The 18,935-nt window shown below is 27.9% G+C and overlaps 1 protein-coding gene across 8 annotated transcripts in view; it reads left to right on the top strand.

Annotated features, from left to right (window-relative positions):
* Positions 1–17,052, top strand: part of LOC107449516 (magnesium transporter spict) — a 19,440-nt gene extending 2,388 nt beyond the window's left edge. The window contains exons 2-8 of one of the 8 annotated variants that reach the window (XM_071188451.1): positions 948–1,117; positions 2,695–3,597; positions 6,144–6,295; positions 9,016–9,072; positions 10,252–10,342; positions 11,695–11,855; positions 15,148–17,052. In XM_071188451.1, coding sequence (XP_071044552.1) covers positions 6,160–6,295; positions 9,016–9,072; positions 10,252–10,342; positions 11,695–11,855; positions 15,148–15,773 — 1,071 coding nt within the window. In that variant the 5' untranslated portion in view covers positions 948–1,117; positions 2,695–3,597; positions 6,144–6,159 and the 3' untranslated portion in view covers positions 15,774–17,052. Of the gene's footprint in view, positions 1–947; positions 1,118–2,654; positions 3,844–3,872; positions 4,780–6,143; positions 6,296–9,015; positions 9,073–10,251; positions 10,343–11,694; positions 11,856–15,147 lie in introns of those variants that run through there. The other 7 variants (XM_071188452.1, XM_071188455.1, XM_071188454.1 and 4 more) reach the window with 7 other exon arrangements.
* Positions 17,053–18,935: the final 1,883 nt, after the last annotated feature.

Here is an 18,935-nt window from a genome sequence, read left to right as displayed (position 1 = left end):
ATATATATATGTATATATATATATATATATATGTGTGTGTATGTGTGTTATGTATGCATATGTATACCTATATATGTCCCAAATTGTTTGTAAATACTTTTTAATAAAGTAATTGAATTTCAGTTTTATGCAATGATAAGACAATACTAATTGAATTTCCACTAAAGCTTAAAACACAATGTTTGTCATCATCTATCAAAAATGAACACTCTTTTATTAGACAAAAATACATGTTTTTGTACAATGTGTTATGGTATAGTAACTTACATTTTTTATCTTTAAATTTTTTCATACTGTATTGTTTATGATTTAAAAATATGATCTTTAAAATATTGCATGTATTTTAATGAATAAAAAAAAGTATAAATTTTAAACCTGAGTTTTGCACGTAAAATAATTGTGGTGCAGAAGAATATTTAATTACAGCTACACTTGCTTTTAAATCATGCTTGAATAACTGAAAAAAATCTTTTTTTAGGTGAAGAAATATTTACCTATTGGCCTTTTTAGAAGATTAATTAAATAAATTTAAGAAAAGAGTTTTCATTTATATTTGTTACATTATTACTTAAGTTACTATTATACTATTTACTTTGTTTTCTTTGTTATATTAATTAAAGTGACTGAATGCTTCGAAAATCTTTTTAACCAATCAAAAGCATAGTATTTAGAAGTGTGGAACTGGATATTTTTAGCTGATAGTTAAATGAATATATTTGCATTAATTGTATAAGATTTGTTTTTAGAAAATATTATTTTGATTTGTTCAATCATGTTACATATAAAATGCTTGAAAAAGTACAAGTCAAGATTTTACAGTTAGCTTTTGTAGATTTTAATGGAAAAATTAAAATAAATTTGTTTTAAATAAATAAAAAAATAAATGTTTATTTCATAATTATTTTTCAAAACATTTGTATTCTTATTACTTTTCTCATTATTTTTAGATTAATTGTTTATTCTGTTTATTGAGCTTCCATCCGTCCATAGTATAAAGAACATCATTTGGAATCAAGTGAGAATACTACTAAATTTGAAGTCCATCAATAGCAAATTAAAAGAAGTGATCAGGGCTACAAAAAGAGGTATTGGTCAGGGAATACTTCCTGTAACCAAGGTTCGTGATTTTTTTTTTATTTAAATCGGATTTTATTTATTTAAATCAGAATTTCTTTTATTTAAATCAGAATTATTTTTATTCAAATACACTGTAAGAACTTTAATTTATGATTAATAAATTATAAATGTTTAATCAAAATTTACTTAATATTAAAACTATATTGTAACAATAGTTTAGAAGCTCTAACTAAAATAATTTTTCATTATTATACATGGCTTTGAATGCATAACAACCATTTTAAAACAAATGCATGCTTAAAATTTAAAGACTAGATGAAATAGAGAATTTAAAGAATACTTCAGGGGTCTGTCTGGGTTTTTCGAGAGGTACCTATTTTGTGAAAATTTGGACATAATTTGTCAAAATTAAAAATTAATATTCAACACAAATATAGTAAAAATATGGATTTATAGTTTCTTACGAGAAACAGAAATAAAATTTTAAGAAAAAGTATTTTATGTAATTATTCTATAATTTTTCCTAAAGTTGAATTTGTAAAGGTACCGTTAAAAGGTAGTAAATTTGGCTTGGACAGACCCCTGTACTTTAACTATTATAACAAAGTTTCACGTAGCAAATCATAAGTTTAATTTAAAACTGTGATTTCTTTTTTCTTCTCTTGATTTTTAAAATTACAAAATAAATGTAGCTGATTGTGTTTATAAATGTAATCATTCATCAAAAAATAAATAATTATTTAATCTATATATTTTTATATTAAAATATTCATTTTTAATTGTATATTAAAATAGATAAGTTAAGCTAAAAAAAATTAGAAAATCTATGTACTCATTGGAATTTTTTTTCACAAAATTTCTTTATAGAAAATCAAATAATATCAAAGATACTGTAAGCATATTATGCGAAAAAGATACCAGTTAATAACCCTACTGCTTCAAATAGAGTTTGAAAGAGAAGAATGATGCTATATTAGGAAAAAAACATCTGAATTCATCAGCCTTTTTTTTTCTTTCTATTTTTGGCATATTAGGGCGATTTCTTTTTAATATAACCCCAAACTTCGGAAATATACATTTTCCACCAAAAAAATATGATGTAGATTTTAATTCACGCTTTTTCATTCAAAAGGTAGAATTTTAATTAACATTATTTGTATTTTTTTTTTGAAAAAAATTCATGTTTATTAATTACTTTCTACAGCTCTGCAAGTCTATATTAAGACAGCATTAAATGTTTACTTTAATCTGTACTTTCAATCTCAAGAATCAAAAGATTTTTAAAAATGTAATTTCAAATGTGTTGGAATTTAACACACACCAAGAAAGTAATTTCGTTAACTAAAATTAATTAATGCAGCAATTTATTTAAATTAAATTTTAATACTAAGAAAAGAAAATAATAAAAGTATCAAAAATTTAAAATACTGTTTTTTAACTTTTAAAATCAATATATATATATATATAGATTTATTACATACTGAGAGAATAATTTATGTTTTATTGACCATAATTTCATAGTTTGCTCTAAAAGTATTCTTTTGTTCATTCACTGAAACAAAGTATTTCTTTTTCAGTTATTGTTGTAAAAATTGATTGGACACATCTTTCTTTTAGGAATTTTATTAAGTTGTCCTGTGTAATAGAAAATGCTAAGAAATTCATCAGTGCCATATTGTTTTTACTGCTCAAAAATCATCATTCAATGTAAGAAGGAGAATTCTGGGTTGTTGGTACAGGCTGGGAAAAAAAAAACTGCCTGAATTTCTTGCGAAGAACCAACTTTCTGAGAGCTCATGTTGTTGAAAAAGAAATTCACCCTTGAAGTGACATCATTCCCAGATAGAACTTCATTCCAGAGAGCTCATGTTAGGGTACCCTGACGTAAAAGCATGGTTTATAATCGGTCAATCTAAGACGTGCAGTGGTACTTTATTTTCCAATGCATACAAAGATTTTTCGACACTTTCATTTTCTTACCTTTATTAGAAATTACTCAAAAGATCATCCACCAGCTTCAATGCAGGGTACACACCTGCGGTGTAAGGAATGGCATAATTTGTGAAAACAGCAAGAATTTTCTAGCAAATCTTTGTACATTAATTACATCTTTTCTTTTTGTGCAATTTCTTTGTCAATCATATTCCCATGAATAAAAAGTTTTTTTAAGCATCATTTTCCATTCTTGTGTTAATTCTTTAGCCCACTGGTGATTTAGTGAATGGACAAAATTGTCAGATTATTTCTTCCTTGCACACTATTCCCCTATCTATTAATATACAAAAACTGGTTTTGCTTAGCTGAGAAGACTGCGTGTTAAAATGAGACTTTTATGTGTAGAACTGTCAGTGGGTTAATTGTGACAGTGGAGCACTACCTTGTAACTTGTGGTCTGATCATACAATCTGTGAGGAATACTGTTTGTATAGATGCGTTCTATAACCTAGTGAAGTTTTGTCGTCTCGTTCAGACTCACCCATTATAAAAACATTTAACAATAGGAATAAAATGTTTTTGCTAGTGTGTATATCCAAATTGATTCTTTTTTTTAAAAAAAAATGTGCTTAAAATTTCTTTTGAGTTCTTAAGTCTGACTGAATCACTGTGTTTGGTGGTATTATTACTTCAATTTCAATTGGGACTATTTCAAGGTTAGCAAGTTTCTGCCGACGTGGTTAAAGCCACTGGTAGAAACTGGTTAAAACTGGCATGGCAGAGACCCTTTTCTGCCACATTTGTGGCAGAAATTCAAAAAATGACATAAAAGTAAGTACTGAGATTGACATACAATGGATAATTCATAGAAAAAACAAATGTTAAACAAAGTACAATTTATTTACAAAATTATCACCATTCAAAATTAAATATTACATTGTTTGCACTCTGCAGTAATCTTTAATAAAAGACAAGCTTTGATGCAGTTTCTAAACCTAAACAATTTCTCAATTTTCTATGCCCGAACGAGAAATTTGAGAAGATTCTCTCAAGTCCAGCAGAACTAGCAGGCATTCCCATCAAGGAACAAACAAGATTTGTGAAACCTTCATCTATTGCTTATTCTTTAAAACTGGAGCACCATGTAGCAGCTGGGGTAGTTCTCAAAATTTGACTGGAAAAATAAGTTTCAGGAAATGGGGCCGATTTGTTTTGCAAAGCTATGACATAAGGTACAAAATCTGGGTTAATATTGGCAAGTAAAATTCTGGCACTTTCTTCTTGAGCACATGATAATTTCAATACCAAATACTTTGGATGCAGCATATGAGCTAGCAAATGATAATCAGTAACTGTCTGTTTAAATCTGTATGTCACTTTTTCATAAACAGCCATAAGATTCTCTTCCTTTGTTAGATTAATCCAAACAATTAATTAAAAAGTTTGTTACAGTTACATTTTTCAGTTTACTTAAACAAAATGTCATTATGCAATTACTAGAACTAATATAGAAGTTTTTTTAGTTTCTGCCAGTTTTTGCCGGTTGTAACCAGTTTCTGCAACTGACATGGCAAAAACCAGTTTCTGCTGGCAAAAAGCCAACCCTGGACTATTTATATAAATTTAGTAAAAATATGTTTGAAAAGCGACATAAATTTTGAAATAAATGTATTAGAAGTAGTATGTATGGTCTAGTATTAGAAATGGGTATAAAAACAAACTATGAATTAACAGAAGAAAGTTGACTGATGAAATAATGTGCGAAAGGTATTGTTATTAAATATTGTGCACATTAATCCATTAAAGACAGTAGACAACCTAATTTAATAACAGTGATTATTTATCTTTTTTTTCATAAATTAATCGTAGGTTTTTGCTTTTTCTTCAAGTTGCAATTGTTTTTAATTTTTATTTAGGTATTTTTATAAAAGGAAGTAAATTAATTTGAACTGAAAAAAACTGATTTAAATGTGACAACAAAAAACATCTGCAAAGATGTTCAGCTTAACATAAAATAGTATAATATATATACTAATTAGTATCAAACATAGATATTAATATTTTTTAATTGTAGAAATTTTAAATTGTGTTAGTAAGATCATTTTTTTTTTAAAAATAAATGTGGCTCAAGGAAATGTATCTATCTATAATCTTTTCCTCATCACTTGTATTTATCAATGAATGATTCTGTAATGACTTTTTACACAGATATAGTTATTGAAAAGAGATACTTGGTATCTAATAGATATATAAAGCAATAAAACTGAATGTTTTATTAAAACCTATTTATGTTTTGAAATATAATAGTTTTGATTTTAAATACCTATAATTGAGAATACATTTTTAAATGTTCATGAATAAGTTTTTTTCATAAATTATAACTAATATAATTGCATTACTAGGCATGTAAAAATTAAGTAGATAAAAAATATCTATTAATAAATATCTTAAGCATACAATCTAGTATTAGCTTTGAGTATTCATATTGCTGAACAGCATTCATTTATATAATGTTTGATTTACAGTATAGTGCCATATACAATTTTATTATGATATTTAAAAGTTCTTCATATAATTTTAAAATAAAGTTCTATATTCTTAAGTTATTCCTAAGTTATCGTAAACATAAAAGTTATCGTTCCTAAGTTATTGTAAAACATTGGAAGAAATTACATTTGTTTTAATATAAAATGTTACAATTTTTTCTAATTTTTGCTGTTTTATTTTCAATTATTTAGGAATGTTTTATTAAATGATTTGAAAATAAATACTATTATATAAACTAGATTGCTGTTTTAAATTGTTTAAAATTTTATTCCAATTTTTTATATGAATGTTTTTTTAGAAAGAGTTTTAACACATTGGTTGGAAAAAATCTATTAATTTCATGTAGAGTTTATTTTCCCACCATTTTTTCCATTGTTGTAGAAACTTGCCATATTTTGTCAGTTTTTATCTAAAAAAAAGAAAAACTTCTAAACTGATAATGGAACTACTTCTTACATAAACAAATATCCTGTGCTCTTTGAATTCATATTAATAAAATATGGTGTATATTTTTTTTATTAATTTATAAGTTGTTGTTGAGCTTGTGTATTTTATTGCATTTAATCAGTTTTCTTACATTACAGACTATTTAAATGGGCAATGGTTGAACATGTGGTTTATGATATTTACATAGGATTGTGCTTAGCTGTTTTTTCTAGTTTATTTATTGGTGCAAGTTTTGTCATTAAAAAGAAAGGCTTGTTGAGGTTGACCATCAATGGAAGAACTAGAGCAAGTTAGTATTTCTTACATTTTATTTTGTAACATTACACATGTATTTAGCTCTTACGCACTAACATCTTTGACACACATTCTCACCTACTCGTGCAGTAGAAAGAAGCAATGTAAATATGGGCAAGCAGGAGTTGATCCAGACTCAAATGGGGTCCACTTTGTGGCTCATTCACTAAAATCCATCTTGAAAGAGAGGAATTTTTACAGAATTCTGTATCATTTTTATAAATTTTCGTATGTAGAAAATAATTTTTCCATCATTTTTAAGCTCAAATTTGGACAAAACGAAACACACAGTCATAGAACGTATTTCACATGATCTAGTGTCTCCATCCGTCTAGGCGACATTCACACCCACTTGATATGGACATGTATATTAAGATGAGGCAGGTTCAACCCCAGCCCGACCACCTAGGCTCTGACTCTTTTACTAAAAAAGGCTTTGGGTCCAAGCTCATAATAAAATTTTGTAAGGGACCAAAAAATTCTAAGACGTCTCCGCCACAAAAGGGAAGGAACAAATGAGAACCTGAAGAAAAGAAAAACTTAACAGTCGTGCCAAGAAAAGTCTATGAACCCAATAAGTTTCTTGCATGCTAGTAACGTTGGTACAAAGGGAAGTCCTTTAGTGCTGGGCAACGGTGAAGGTGGTACGATATTTCTATAGTCAATTACAAGTTCTTGCACTGGAATAATATCATTAATTTTTTTAACAAGACAGCTGTTGTCAGTTTTTTTCTTCCTTGATGGCTTCATATTTTGGGAAAAAGTGTTCATATTTATTTAAAAGAATTTCTCAAATAATTGGGAAAGTAAAAGGAGGGTGTGAGTTCATTTTATTTGTTGATACCCACAGGGTTGCCATAGGCAACTAAAAAGTGACTATTTGCAACCATTTTCGACCTGAGGCTACTTTTTTTTGTTGCCTGAAATGGCTTAAATAGCTACTATTTTCAGGAAAAGGAGTCTATTGGGAGACTTTTCTGTGCTCCTAGCGATTTTTTTAAAAGCATGAATTGGGTTGACAACCTGCAACCCATGTTAGCTTCTGAACATAATAATTTTTTTTTCTTAAAAAAAAAGAAATGCTGAATTGAAAATTTGAGTTATCACTTCTTAATGCACTCAATTTGCACAGATTCCATTGTTAATCTATTTTGTTTCTCAATCGCCTTTTCAACAGTTATTGCTACGAAATTCTGCATGATTTTGAAGAACCCCAATTTTTAATACGATATTATAATGCATGAAGTTTGAAATTTAGTAATAACTTTTCAATATATATGTATATATATATAAAAATATTTGCTAAATCAATCATTGATAAAATGGAAAATTATGTGAAAGGAAAAATTAATAGAAAGAGTATGTTTTTTTTAACAAAAATTTTTTTTTACTGCAAAAAACCTTTTTTTTTATATAAAAATTTAGTGCTAGAACATTAACGTTTATTTAAAAGTTATTATATTGTCCATCAACTTGACTAAATAGATCATGTTATATTACAATGAAGTCATTTAATAAATTGAATAAATTTATATTATTGAAAAAGTTTTGTTCTTATTAAGGCAACTATTTTCATAAATTTTCAACTATTTTCATGCTTTAGGTTACTAGAAGCAACTATTTTGTTCAATTTTTTCTGTGGCAACTCTGAACCCGTGGCAAAGTGTCATTTATATAGTCATGAATCTTAGTTTAAGTCCCCATCAAGCCACAAATTGAACTAGTTTGAGCCTAAAAAGCATGGCTTTCAAAACAACAAAGTGAGAAGCAAAGTACTGCAATGACAGAGAAACTGACAAATTTAAAGACAAATTTTTTCATTAATTAGTCATTTCAATAAATTATTTATATAATAATTAATAAATCATTTCAATAATTTCTTCCTGGCCATTTTCTTTTCCCTCTTAAATCAGACGATAAATAAAAATGAAACAGCGTAAAACTGCAAAGATTTTTGTGTGACTAGAGATTTAAACCAACCATCTTATGAGTGAAAAATGGCCTATTGTGCCACTGGGACAACTCAAAGGTTTAAATTTTTTTCTTCTGCAGTCCAAAGGGCATTTTTCAGATTAGCTTTGAAATAATCAAATGACCACAAAATAAATTACATTTTTGAACAAAAAAAAAATTATTACATTCACCTGGAAATCAAAGATGTTTTGTTTGATGCCAAGGTTTTGTCTCATTTAGTGCCAAATTAAGGTAAATTTTGTGAAGAAACTTAGTGACATTTCGTGACTTATAAGTCTGATGTCATGTCTGAACTAAACTCCTGTATGCTATTCGTTTGTAAATGTTGAAGTTTTAGTGACTTTCATGCAAAAATCTATGACTTTCAGCTGATCACTTTAATATTTTGTTTTAATTTTTTACTGTTAACTGACAAAGTCATATAAATATTTATTATTCATTCTGTCGTGTATGGAACTCTAATTAATTAGCATATTCAATTTATTACATGATTGATAAATATATTACATGATATCTATACTAAGTTGGCTCAATAGAACTAAAAGTTATTCAGGTTTATTTTTCTTTTGCTCACTGTACTTGCTGTACTGTATTAAAATGTATATTATTAAAATGTATGTACTGTATTAAATGTGTATAAAGATGTATATTTTTTTGGAAATAGATTGTTATATTCAGTGTTTTAATTAAAATTTCTATCAAACTTCTGTGAATTCTCTTATATGAAATTCTTTTATTTAGGTTCAGGTGGCTATGGATATTTAAAAGAATGGATTTGGTGGGCTGGATTACTTAGCAGTAAGGCCATATTCTGCTATTCTTGAGTGTATTTACTTATCTTAATGAAAAACCTCAAAATCTCTCCAAGTTATTGTAACAAAAATATTTGTTTGGTACTTTTCCAATTTACTGTTCTTCAGTTTTAAATTTTAAAATATAATTTTTGTTTAAAAAAAGCCATTGCAGACACTAAAAATAATACCGTATGATGTTACCTTTTATCCCAAAATTAATTTCAAAACATTATATACCTATATAGTAAAATTTCTAATTTCAATTAACTTTGAGAAAACATCAGAATTATAACTATGCAAAATTTAGAGGTACTAATTAAAAGTGCCCGAACTTTAAATGTTTAATAATTAATTTTTTATGAAAATATTTTTAACCAATGCCTATTTAAAACAAGTATAGTTCAACGGTTTATTTACAAATTAAAGATGTAAATAATTTATATGTATTAAAAAATAAAGTTAACTTTTCTTCAAAGTTGAAGGCCAAAAGTTTAGTAAGACTTTTGACTTTTTCTAGAAAAAAATAATTTATAAGAGAAAAATAGTACATCTGTGACTTTCCAAGAACAATATGTTGTGCACAACTAAATGACTATCTTGATTAAATCAAACAGTTTCTGGGTCAAGCAGCTAATCCAACAAGCCTTTTCATTTGGCTACTCAGTATTACCCCACTTTCTCCAACTACTAGTCATAGATATATCATTATATTTATTAAATTAAAGTATTGTATTCTGTGTATTTTTAAAAAGTTTCTAATTAATGTTTAAAAAAAGTTGTATTTTTAAATTACAATTTGTTAAAAGTTACTTTATCAATTTCTAACTATGGACTTTGTTATTCATAGTTATTAGGTTTAAGTTGATGTAATACAATCTGTTTACCTTACAATTCAAAACTTTTCTGATTGTTATTAAATTCATTTAAAAATTGAACTTTTAAGTGATTTGAAAAATATTTGCGCATAATAGTGAAATTCAGTTTTCCAAAAGTAATTCCATATAAAAAAATTTTTTAATTTTTTATTTCATAATAGTCAAAAAATTTTGAATTGTAATAATCAAAAGTTATTCTGGTTTTCTTTTTGTACACTAGAAAAGTTTTGATTTTCTAATAAAAACATTTGTCAAGAAATAAACTAGAGAATTAATTATTTTATGCTTTAACTACTAACTCTTTTCAGTGGGAATCGGAGAAGCTGCAAATTTCATTGCATATGCATTTGCACCAGCAAGTTTAGTGACCCCTCTTGGAGCTTTGAGTGTTCTTGTAAGGTAAGAAAATTTTAAATCCCTGTAGAAATAGGTAGATAAGGTTAAAAAAAAAAAGCTATGCAACAGGTGATTCAAGTACAAGCGCATATGGGGCTGGTGAAAAGGGGGAGCAATCATCTGGAACACAAAGTTAGGGGTGGGAATGAACGAAACACAGATTTCATGTTCTCTAAATTAATATTTTCCTCTTTTTAAAATATTGTTCTCTTGAAAAATATATTTATAAGTTTAATTACGTATTTTGAGGAACTTTATTTATGGTTTAAATTCGATAAGAAAGCCTTTTACTAACAGTGAAAAGTAAGTGTATGGCTAAAAAACCGCATGTTAGACATTGAATAGAATCAAATCCACATTTCCCACGGCTTTAGGAACCATTAAATAAACTAAGGTGAGGTGGGCATTGCTTTAAATTTCATACTAATGTTTTAAAAAGTGAATGCTGGACAAAAGCACTGGGAGTAGGGACCTTGGACAGTGACTGTATACAAAGGTGCCCATTGCCCACCAAGGCTGGTGAAGACCTACCCTTAAATTTGAAAAATCTGCTTTCTTTTCGAAAACAACAAAAACGCGTATAAATTTTTTATTTGAACAACAATTTTCTGACTTTATTATGTAGTGAGTAATGGTATGTATTGTGTAGTGAGTGTTTGCATCACAGCTGAAGATAAGCCTGCAGCCAGAGCCACAGTAGCCAATTACTGCCTTAGCAGCATAAGCCAGTAGGTCCTGCTCCTCAGGAGGGAGATAAGCAGGAACAACAACTAAGTCTGATTGATTCTGTCACCATAAATGGTTAAGATAGAATACTGGGGTGGTAACTAACCATCTTGGTTGGATATAGGAAGAAATTCCTCTTCTAAAAGCTCTATGCCTGTATCAACTCTAAATATAGATGCTGGTGATTCAGGTGGTATAGTGATATCAGACCCACTGTCCAGCTCCAGACCTGAAAAATCAAGAGCATCAAAGGTGCTTACTTCGGCGGAATCAAGAGATTTAACATCTTTGAAAGCAGCCTTCTGTTCTATTCTCTCAAGCTCTTCACCCTCAGTTGAGATAGGATGAACATCCGATGTTTTTGAAGCCTCCTCTGCCTTTTTCCTATTTGGATTGTGTATAATTTTAAAAACTCCATGATCCACTCCAGTGACAGCCCCATAATTGGCCCCCACAATATCAAATTATTTGCCTTTTCAAGTCAGCATTTTGACTGTCTGCCATTTAGTTACCCATCAGGGGTATCCAGCTGGCATCACTTAGAGGCGGCACGCATAACCCCCCTTGTACACAGTACATACTGTCTTGCCTTTATGGTAGTTTTAATTATTATTATTATTTTTTTGCAGTGCCATATTCTCCTCTAAATATTTAGGTGAGAGACTTAATTTATTGGGAAAAGTTGGATGTTTTCTATGTATAATTGGTTCTACAGATATTGTGCTACATTCCCCAAAAGAGGGTACTGTTGACAGTATGGAACGGTTACAGGAACTCTTATTTCAACCAGGTATGTATATAAATATTATTTTTGCTTTAATTTATTCACTTAAATTTGAACTTAAATCCAAAATGTTGATTCTGAAAAGTGTTCGACATGTTCTGATTGAAACATAATATGGTTATAGTAATCGAAGTGCAAAGGTTAATAATCTCAACACTTATTTTTTATGCCATTTACAAATTCATAAATTTGAAGTGACAATATGCTTCAGTATCTGAAAATATATGCCCTTAATTTACTGCATTTTCAAGTGTATTCCAGTTTTTTATTGTTTTTGCTGAAAATTAATTTATTTCCGAAGGCCTGCAATCCAGTACCACCTATTTCCTAAATTGTACCACCCTCAAAATTATTTAGTATTTATGATTAAGTGAATAGTTAGATCATGTGTAACAAAACTATTGTTTAAAAACATAATAATTAATTTGATATTATGGTTTTGAACTGTTGCAAGTATGTTAACAGTAACATAAACCTATAAAATGTTACAGGAACATAATATTACATGCTACCAAATTCAAGTGAAACTTTTATGTGTGCTGCTTTTTAAGGCTGCATTTTTTTAGGATTCGTATCCAATTTTCCTTTTTTAGTTTTTAGAAATAAGGAAATTGGTCCATTTGAACCATTGACATTGAACAGATTGATCTATTAAATTACATTACTAACCAATAATTACTCAATCATTACTCGACTAACCTAAAGGTTCATCACTTAAATGCTTTTCATCACTTTTTTTCCCTTGAAAATAAAAAATAAATCTCATTGTTGAGATATTAAATCCCTTTAAATTTGCTGAAATAGTTTCATTTCTTTCAGATTAATTCACATTTAGGTTGAGGTTTTCTGCTGTTAGAAAGTCATTTTAATTAAAGAACCCTTTTAAACATTGTTCTCAGTTATTGTAGTCCTATTATAAGCCTCACTCACAAGATGAAAAGTTTATTTAGTTTGTTTGTTGTTCTAATTCATTATTTTGATACCTTCTGTCGCTGAGAAGTATGCTGAAATTAATACTGTTATTTGTTGATTTATTCTTGTTTCTATGGATACTGTGTTTTTTGTTCTTGTTAGAATTCCTGGACCTCCCATGTGTATGATTCCGGTTTTCATGATGTTTGACAGTAATTTTTTCCAGTTTGCTAGCATTACTGTAATGAAATTCATTGGGATGTGAGACTATTATGCGAATATGAAATTAGGCCTTAAACATTTATATGCTATATTTAGTAAACTTATTGGTGGCCTGGATTTTCTAAGATTTTCATGTAGGATAACATGATTTTCATGTAGGATGCTAAACAGTATGTTGATTGTGTTTCTTGATGCGTTATTAATTATTGGTAAATAATTATTTGTGATTTGTTAGTTCATTAGGAAAAATAGTGAATATAAAAAAGGTTGTTTTTCTTTTTTATTTAGTACATTTGATTAAACTAGCTCTGTTATGTTCTTGTGTTGAAACTGGAGGAATATTGATTTTTATAATCTCTTCTTTGAGTGCTTTATGTAATGGACAGTTTATGTCAGATTGCTAGATATTTAATACCATATCTGTCAACAAAAATCCAGAATTCTATTTTTTAAAGCTATGTGCCTGGTTAGATTTAATTTTAATGAGGTAAAATTATTAGATATAGGAAAAATCAATGATTCATTGGCAGCAAGCAAGGCCCTTTCTATTCCCTTACGGAGACCTACACCTAGTATGAGTATAAAAGAAAATAGTCGTCCTGAAAAGGGTCACATAACATAGCAAATCACATAAATATATGTTTGTTGTTAAAAATGGTATGATTAACAAAAAACAAGAAAAGAAGCCCTCCAGATCCATTGAATAACAGTAAGTTAAATGAATGTATGTGATTAAATTTCATAATAAGAGCTGTGACTGATGGTTAGCAATAATGAGCTAGGGTTTAAGGCAGAAAGATTGTGAGAAGGATAATAAATTTAGTCAAAAGTTTTCATCAAGGATCAAAATTGAGGATCAAAAACTTAAAGAAAAATTAAAATTCAAAACAAAAAAAATCATGTAGAAGAATGTTTGATTTGAGAACAAAAGAAAAGGCAGGTTTAAACATATTCAAAGAAAAAAAAAAGAAATTGTCAAAAATAGAAATTAATATTTAAAAAAACAGTGTTTTGCCAAAAATGAAATGAAAAAGTGTTCTTAAAAAAATATAATAAAATAGGTAAGTTCAGCAAAAAACTTGTGAGTGGGTTGATCAATGTCATGAACATTGCATTAAATTGAAGGTAGGTATGTGACTTATAAAGACAGCAAACACTTTAAATATTAGTTTGATTTTTAAATTAAAAGTAAAAAATTAAACTAATCAAAATTATTAATAAAAAAAAGTTGAATCGTAAAAACCTAAAAGAACATTAGAGTAAAAACAAAAATAACATAAAACTAAAATTTAAGAAGAAATAGTCAATTGTTATTAAAAAGGAAAAGAGAACTAAAAAATAATACCAAAAATGCATTTGAAAAAATTTAATTAGCTGTGCTGTTCAAAAAGAGACAAAAATACAAAAAATTAGCATAAGACTAAAATAATTAAAAAGAAAAGTGAAAAACATTGAAAAGTAAAATTGGCTGAGTTAAAAATAAAAAAAGAAACCCTCCCAAAATCCCAGGTCAACACATTAAATAAATATTACGGGCATGAGGTGGAAAAAAAATCAAACCTTAGGCCCTCTGTCTAGCATAGATTCAATAATTATGTGGAACCAAAACATGTGTAGGTTTTAATAATAATTTTACTATTTCTGATTTTGATTGTCATTGATGAAATTAATTTATTTTACTTGTTTTTGAAACTGCATTCCATCTGATTAAAACTATAAGGTTTACAATTAAGTTTTAAAAAGTGATGCAGTTGTTAATTCAGTATTATAAGATTTCCTATATGCTAGTGACAATATTTTTTATCAGAAAGATTTTTAGGTTCAAATAAATACTTTCAAATAAATAACTTCTTGACTGAACTCAATAGCGGAAGGGGTGAAGACAAAAGAGAAAAATTATCAATATGCTTTTAATACTCTTTATTTAATTTTTAAAAATAAACTGATGGTGGATATTTTTTCTAACCGATAGTATCTTCCAATACATGTAAAATACAAGGCTTTCCCCTAATAAGAATTTGCGATATAAAGCGTGTAGTATGTTACATTTTCGATTAATTTTTTCTGATAAAAAAGGCAACAAAAAAAACATTAAAGGCAAATATACTTTTTAATAAAATAACATAATTAAATACATGCAAAATAACATGTTTTTGCTTTTCAGGTTTTGTTACGTATGTATCAGCTATCATTTTCATGTCAAGTGTTTTAGTTGTATACTGCGTTCCTAGATATGGTACTACGAATGTAGTAATTTATGTTCTTATCTGTTCTATGATTGGCTCATTATCTGTGATGGAATGTAAAGGTCTTGGATTAGCTTTACGAGAAACTATTAGTGGTACACAAAATGAACTTACTAACTGGGTGACTTGGTTATGTTTGATTTGTTTAATTCTTTGCGTTTCTGTTCAAATTAACTATTTGAACAAAGCTTTAGACACTTTCAATACATCTGTTGTTACTCCAGTTTATTATGTCATCTTTACTACATTTGTTATTTTTGCTTCTGCAATTTTGTTTCAAGAATGGAGTGTATTATCTAGTAAAGATATCATTGGAAGTGTGTGTGCTTTTTTAACTGTTATAAGTGGTATCTTTTTGTTGAATGTTTTTAGGGAATGGGATATAACCCTTAATAATGTAAGTTTTCAAAAGAAAGAACCTTCAATTGACATAATTGAACAATGTCACTCTCATGTGAATAACGAAACATCAAATTTGCTTGAAAGACATTCGCGGAATAATAGTATGGAAAGTAGATTCTTGTCCTCAATTAATATGGAATAGTTTTGCTTCCTATGAGTTCAGGGAATGGGCCTTTAAAACATTAGCTGCATTTTTAAAGTTTCTGCTACTAAACATACTTCAATTTTTATAAAAAAAAATAAAAAAAATTTTGATATAGATTACAAATGTTGAGGAGAAAATATAAAATATTACTAATTTTAAAAATTTATATCCATGCTATAATTATTACATATTGTTCCGGCCCTCTAAATTGTGCAAAAATGCATAATTTACAATTGACCTTATATTTATCAAATTTGTTTTTATTTTTCAACATTTATCAGATGTGTCTATGGTGTTTTTCCCATGCAACTTTTGTACCATTTTACGGGTATCTCTTTTGAATAGTCAAAATTACAATCATTATAATTTTTGTTTTTGTAATATGCCAAAATGAAAAATAAAATATGCACAATAAGATTAAAAAAATCTATTAATTTTATCTCAATTGTTGTAAAAGTCATTGAAAAATCCTTTTTTCGTTCTTTTACTGTGTTGTTCCCCCTTAAATAATTTTAAGAAATAACTAAGATACAATTTACCTTTAACATTCCAATAAAATGTTAAAATTTACTTAATAATACTATTACTTTCGTCAAACTATAAAGAAGTTTGTATTTAGTGCTGCCATTGATTGGCTAAAAATAAACACTTCACAAAAATTGCGGTATAATTTTCTTCTTTATGTTTTCTGAAAGTTTCTCGAAATTTCATTTTTAACCAAAATAAATAGTCAACTTAAATATTGATGATGCCTATGTACTCAAAACTAATGTAGAATAGAATGATCATCTATAAAACTTGCATGTTCTATGCAAAGAAAATATTAGCAAATGTTCTAAGCTGGACTTACTTAGATTCTAGAATCAAAGACAATCTCAAAGAGATTTCCAAAAATGTAAGGAAGGTGCTCACTGTGCTGCTTAGGTGCTCAAGGGGCTCACTGTGCTCAGTAGTCTATGAAACGGCTGTATACTGTTACAGCCAAATTTTTACAAAACAAAGTTTGCCTTCTGAACTAGTTCTACTTAAATTTAATAATCGTTGTGATGTTGATTATGATTATAAGGTAACATAATTATAATCTTTGCTGTTTTGATTTAAAAAATGTTATTGAGAAAGTAAAGAATGAATTGTATTGTAAATTATTATGTAATGTAATGAAATTGTAATGTAATTTAATGAATTGTAATATAATATAATGAATTGTAATGTAATGAAATGCAATGTAGTGTAATGAATTGTAATGTAAAAATGAAAATAAAGCTTTTTATATCAATTTGAGTGTTTTTTCTATTTTAGTTGTTTTCTAGATCATCTGCAATCTGTCCAGAATAAATTGCATAATTTATAGAAAATTATGTATTGCAATTGCGTGAAAGTTTACAAATATGGAGACTATAATGGAAAACCGCCGAAAGTCTTAAAGAGTGATTGCATGGTCACATGCTGGAGAATTTTTTTTTAAATGTAGTTTTAGTTTTTAAGAAATAGTAAATGCTGCATTTTTATATACATATAAGTAATTTTTGTTAATTTTGCATGATTCTTTAATTTTTTAATCCAAATATCTTTTTTGTAAGCATAAAAATAAATTTTTTATAACAATTGAAGATAGTGTCATGTGGAACGGAGCTGAAATTGCCTAAATAGTTTTTTTGAAATCAGTAGATGAATTCAGCTAATTAAAAAAATTTATTTAATTACAATATAATATTTATTTTCCAAAATACTAAACTTTTGCAAGTGCCCCTGTATCAGAATTTTTTTAGACTTTCTGCGATAAGTATTCCTAGCACTAATATCTTTCTGAAAGATATTTTTCTTAAATAACAATTAATAATTTGAAGTAACAAAAGAGCGTTGTGTTTATAATAGAAAATAAACCCTACTCGTATAGAATGTAGTGTAATTTTTTTAATTGTAAATATATTATGTTTTTTATTTTAATGTCATGAGTGATATTCGAGCATTTTGTTAGTGAAAAATTGCACTAATTATCTCCCTTTTCGAATTTTGTGAATCATTATTACATTAAGCAAACATAATTAAAAATCGTTTAAACCTCAGTAGTAATTACTGAAAAAAGATGGATGATAAAATCAGGCTCTTTAAAAAGAGGTTACTAAAATGCGTTCACGATATGGTTTGTTTCACGATATGGTTGTAATAAATAATGTATTCAAAGTAGTAAACTTCAAAATTTATGTGGAAATCAATAGCCATAACTACCAAAAAATAGAGAAAAAAAACGATTGAACCATTGCTTTGGCGCGATTTGAATTTCGCACGTTGAAATAATATCAACTGAGAAGTACCAGAATTTTAAAAAACAACGTGGAAATCCACGTAGCATTAGCAGAAACTGCCAAAAATTCAAAAAAAAGAAATCGTTACATTTAAAGTGAATAATTGAACGCGCGAATTGAATTTCGCGCGTAATTGTATAAAAAAAATACCAGGATTTTTTTTTTGAAATTTGAAAATTCGTAGCAATGTCTGTCGAAAAAAAAAAAAATTTTTTTTTTAGAACGATGATATCGGCAAAAACCGAGCATGTCAAAAAGTGTTTTCTTGAATGCGCGATTTGAACTTCACATTCCGTAATAACGTAGCTGCCAACTGTTCTAATCGTATTTGTCCTGATTGTTTAGCCTTGTTCCGAAAATACGATTTTAGGTCAAAATGTTCTAATTTTTAGGTATTCAAGCGCCAATTTTCTCCTTATACCGATTTTCTTTCAACCCAAGGCAGGGCATGCAGGGCCGTCTTAATAGCAAGCAGGGCCCCCGGGCACAGAAATGTTTTGGGCCCCTATTACATTTCATACTGTTTAAAATAGAACTAAAAAATTTCACATGCATAAAATTAAGCATTTTTAAGATATGCAAAAATTTTAAACACATTTTTATAGCCCCAAATACTCAATGCACATAAAATAAAGCATTTTTAAATTAGGCATAATTTTTCTTAAAAAAATGAGATGCTAACAAGTCCTCAAATAGTAAGTAATTTTCAAAACGAAGAAGCTAATTAAAATAAGTAAATTAAAAAGCATTTTTGTAACCGTTGCTGAACAGCCGACCCAATTTTTGGGTTTACGACTACCAATGTTCAATTCCACAGCCTTGTAATTTTGAACCAATCCAGAAGACAAGGAAA

The sequence above is a fragment of the Parasteatoda tepidariorum genome, chromosome X2 (assembly GCF_043381705.1).
Source record: "Parasteatoda tepidariorum isolate YZ-2023 chromosome X2, CAS_Ptep_4.0, whole genome shotgun sequence".
Taxonomy (NCBI): Eukaryota; Metazoa; Arthropoda; class Arachnida; order Araneae; family Theridiidae; genus Parasteatoda; species Parasteatoda tepidariorum.
The sequence above is the reverse complement of the archived record's forward strand: the minus strand, read 5'-3'. Positions and strand labels throughout refer to the sequence as shown.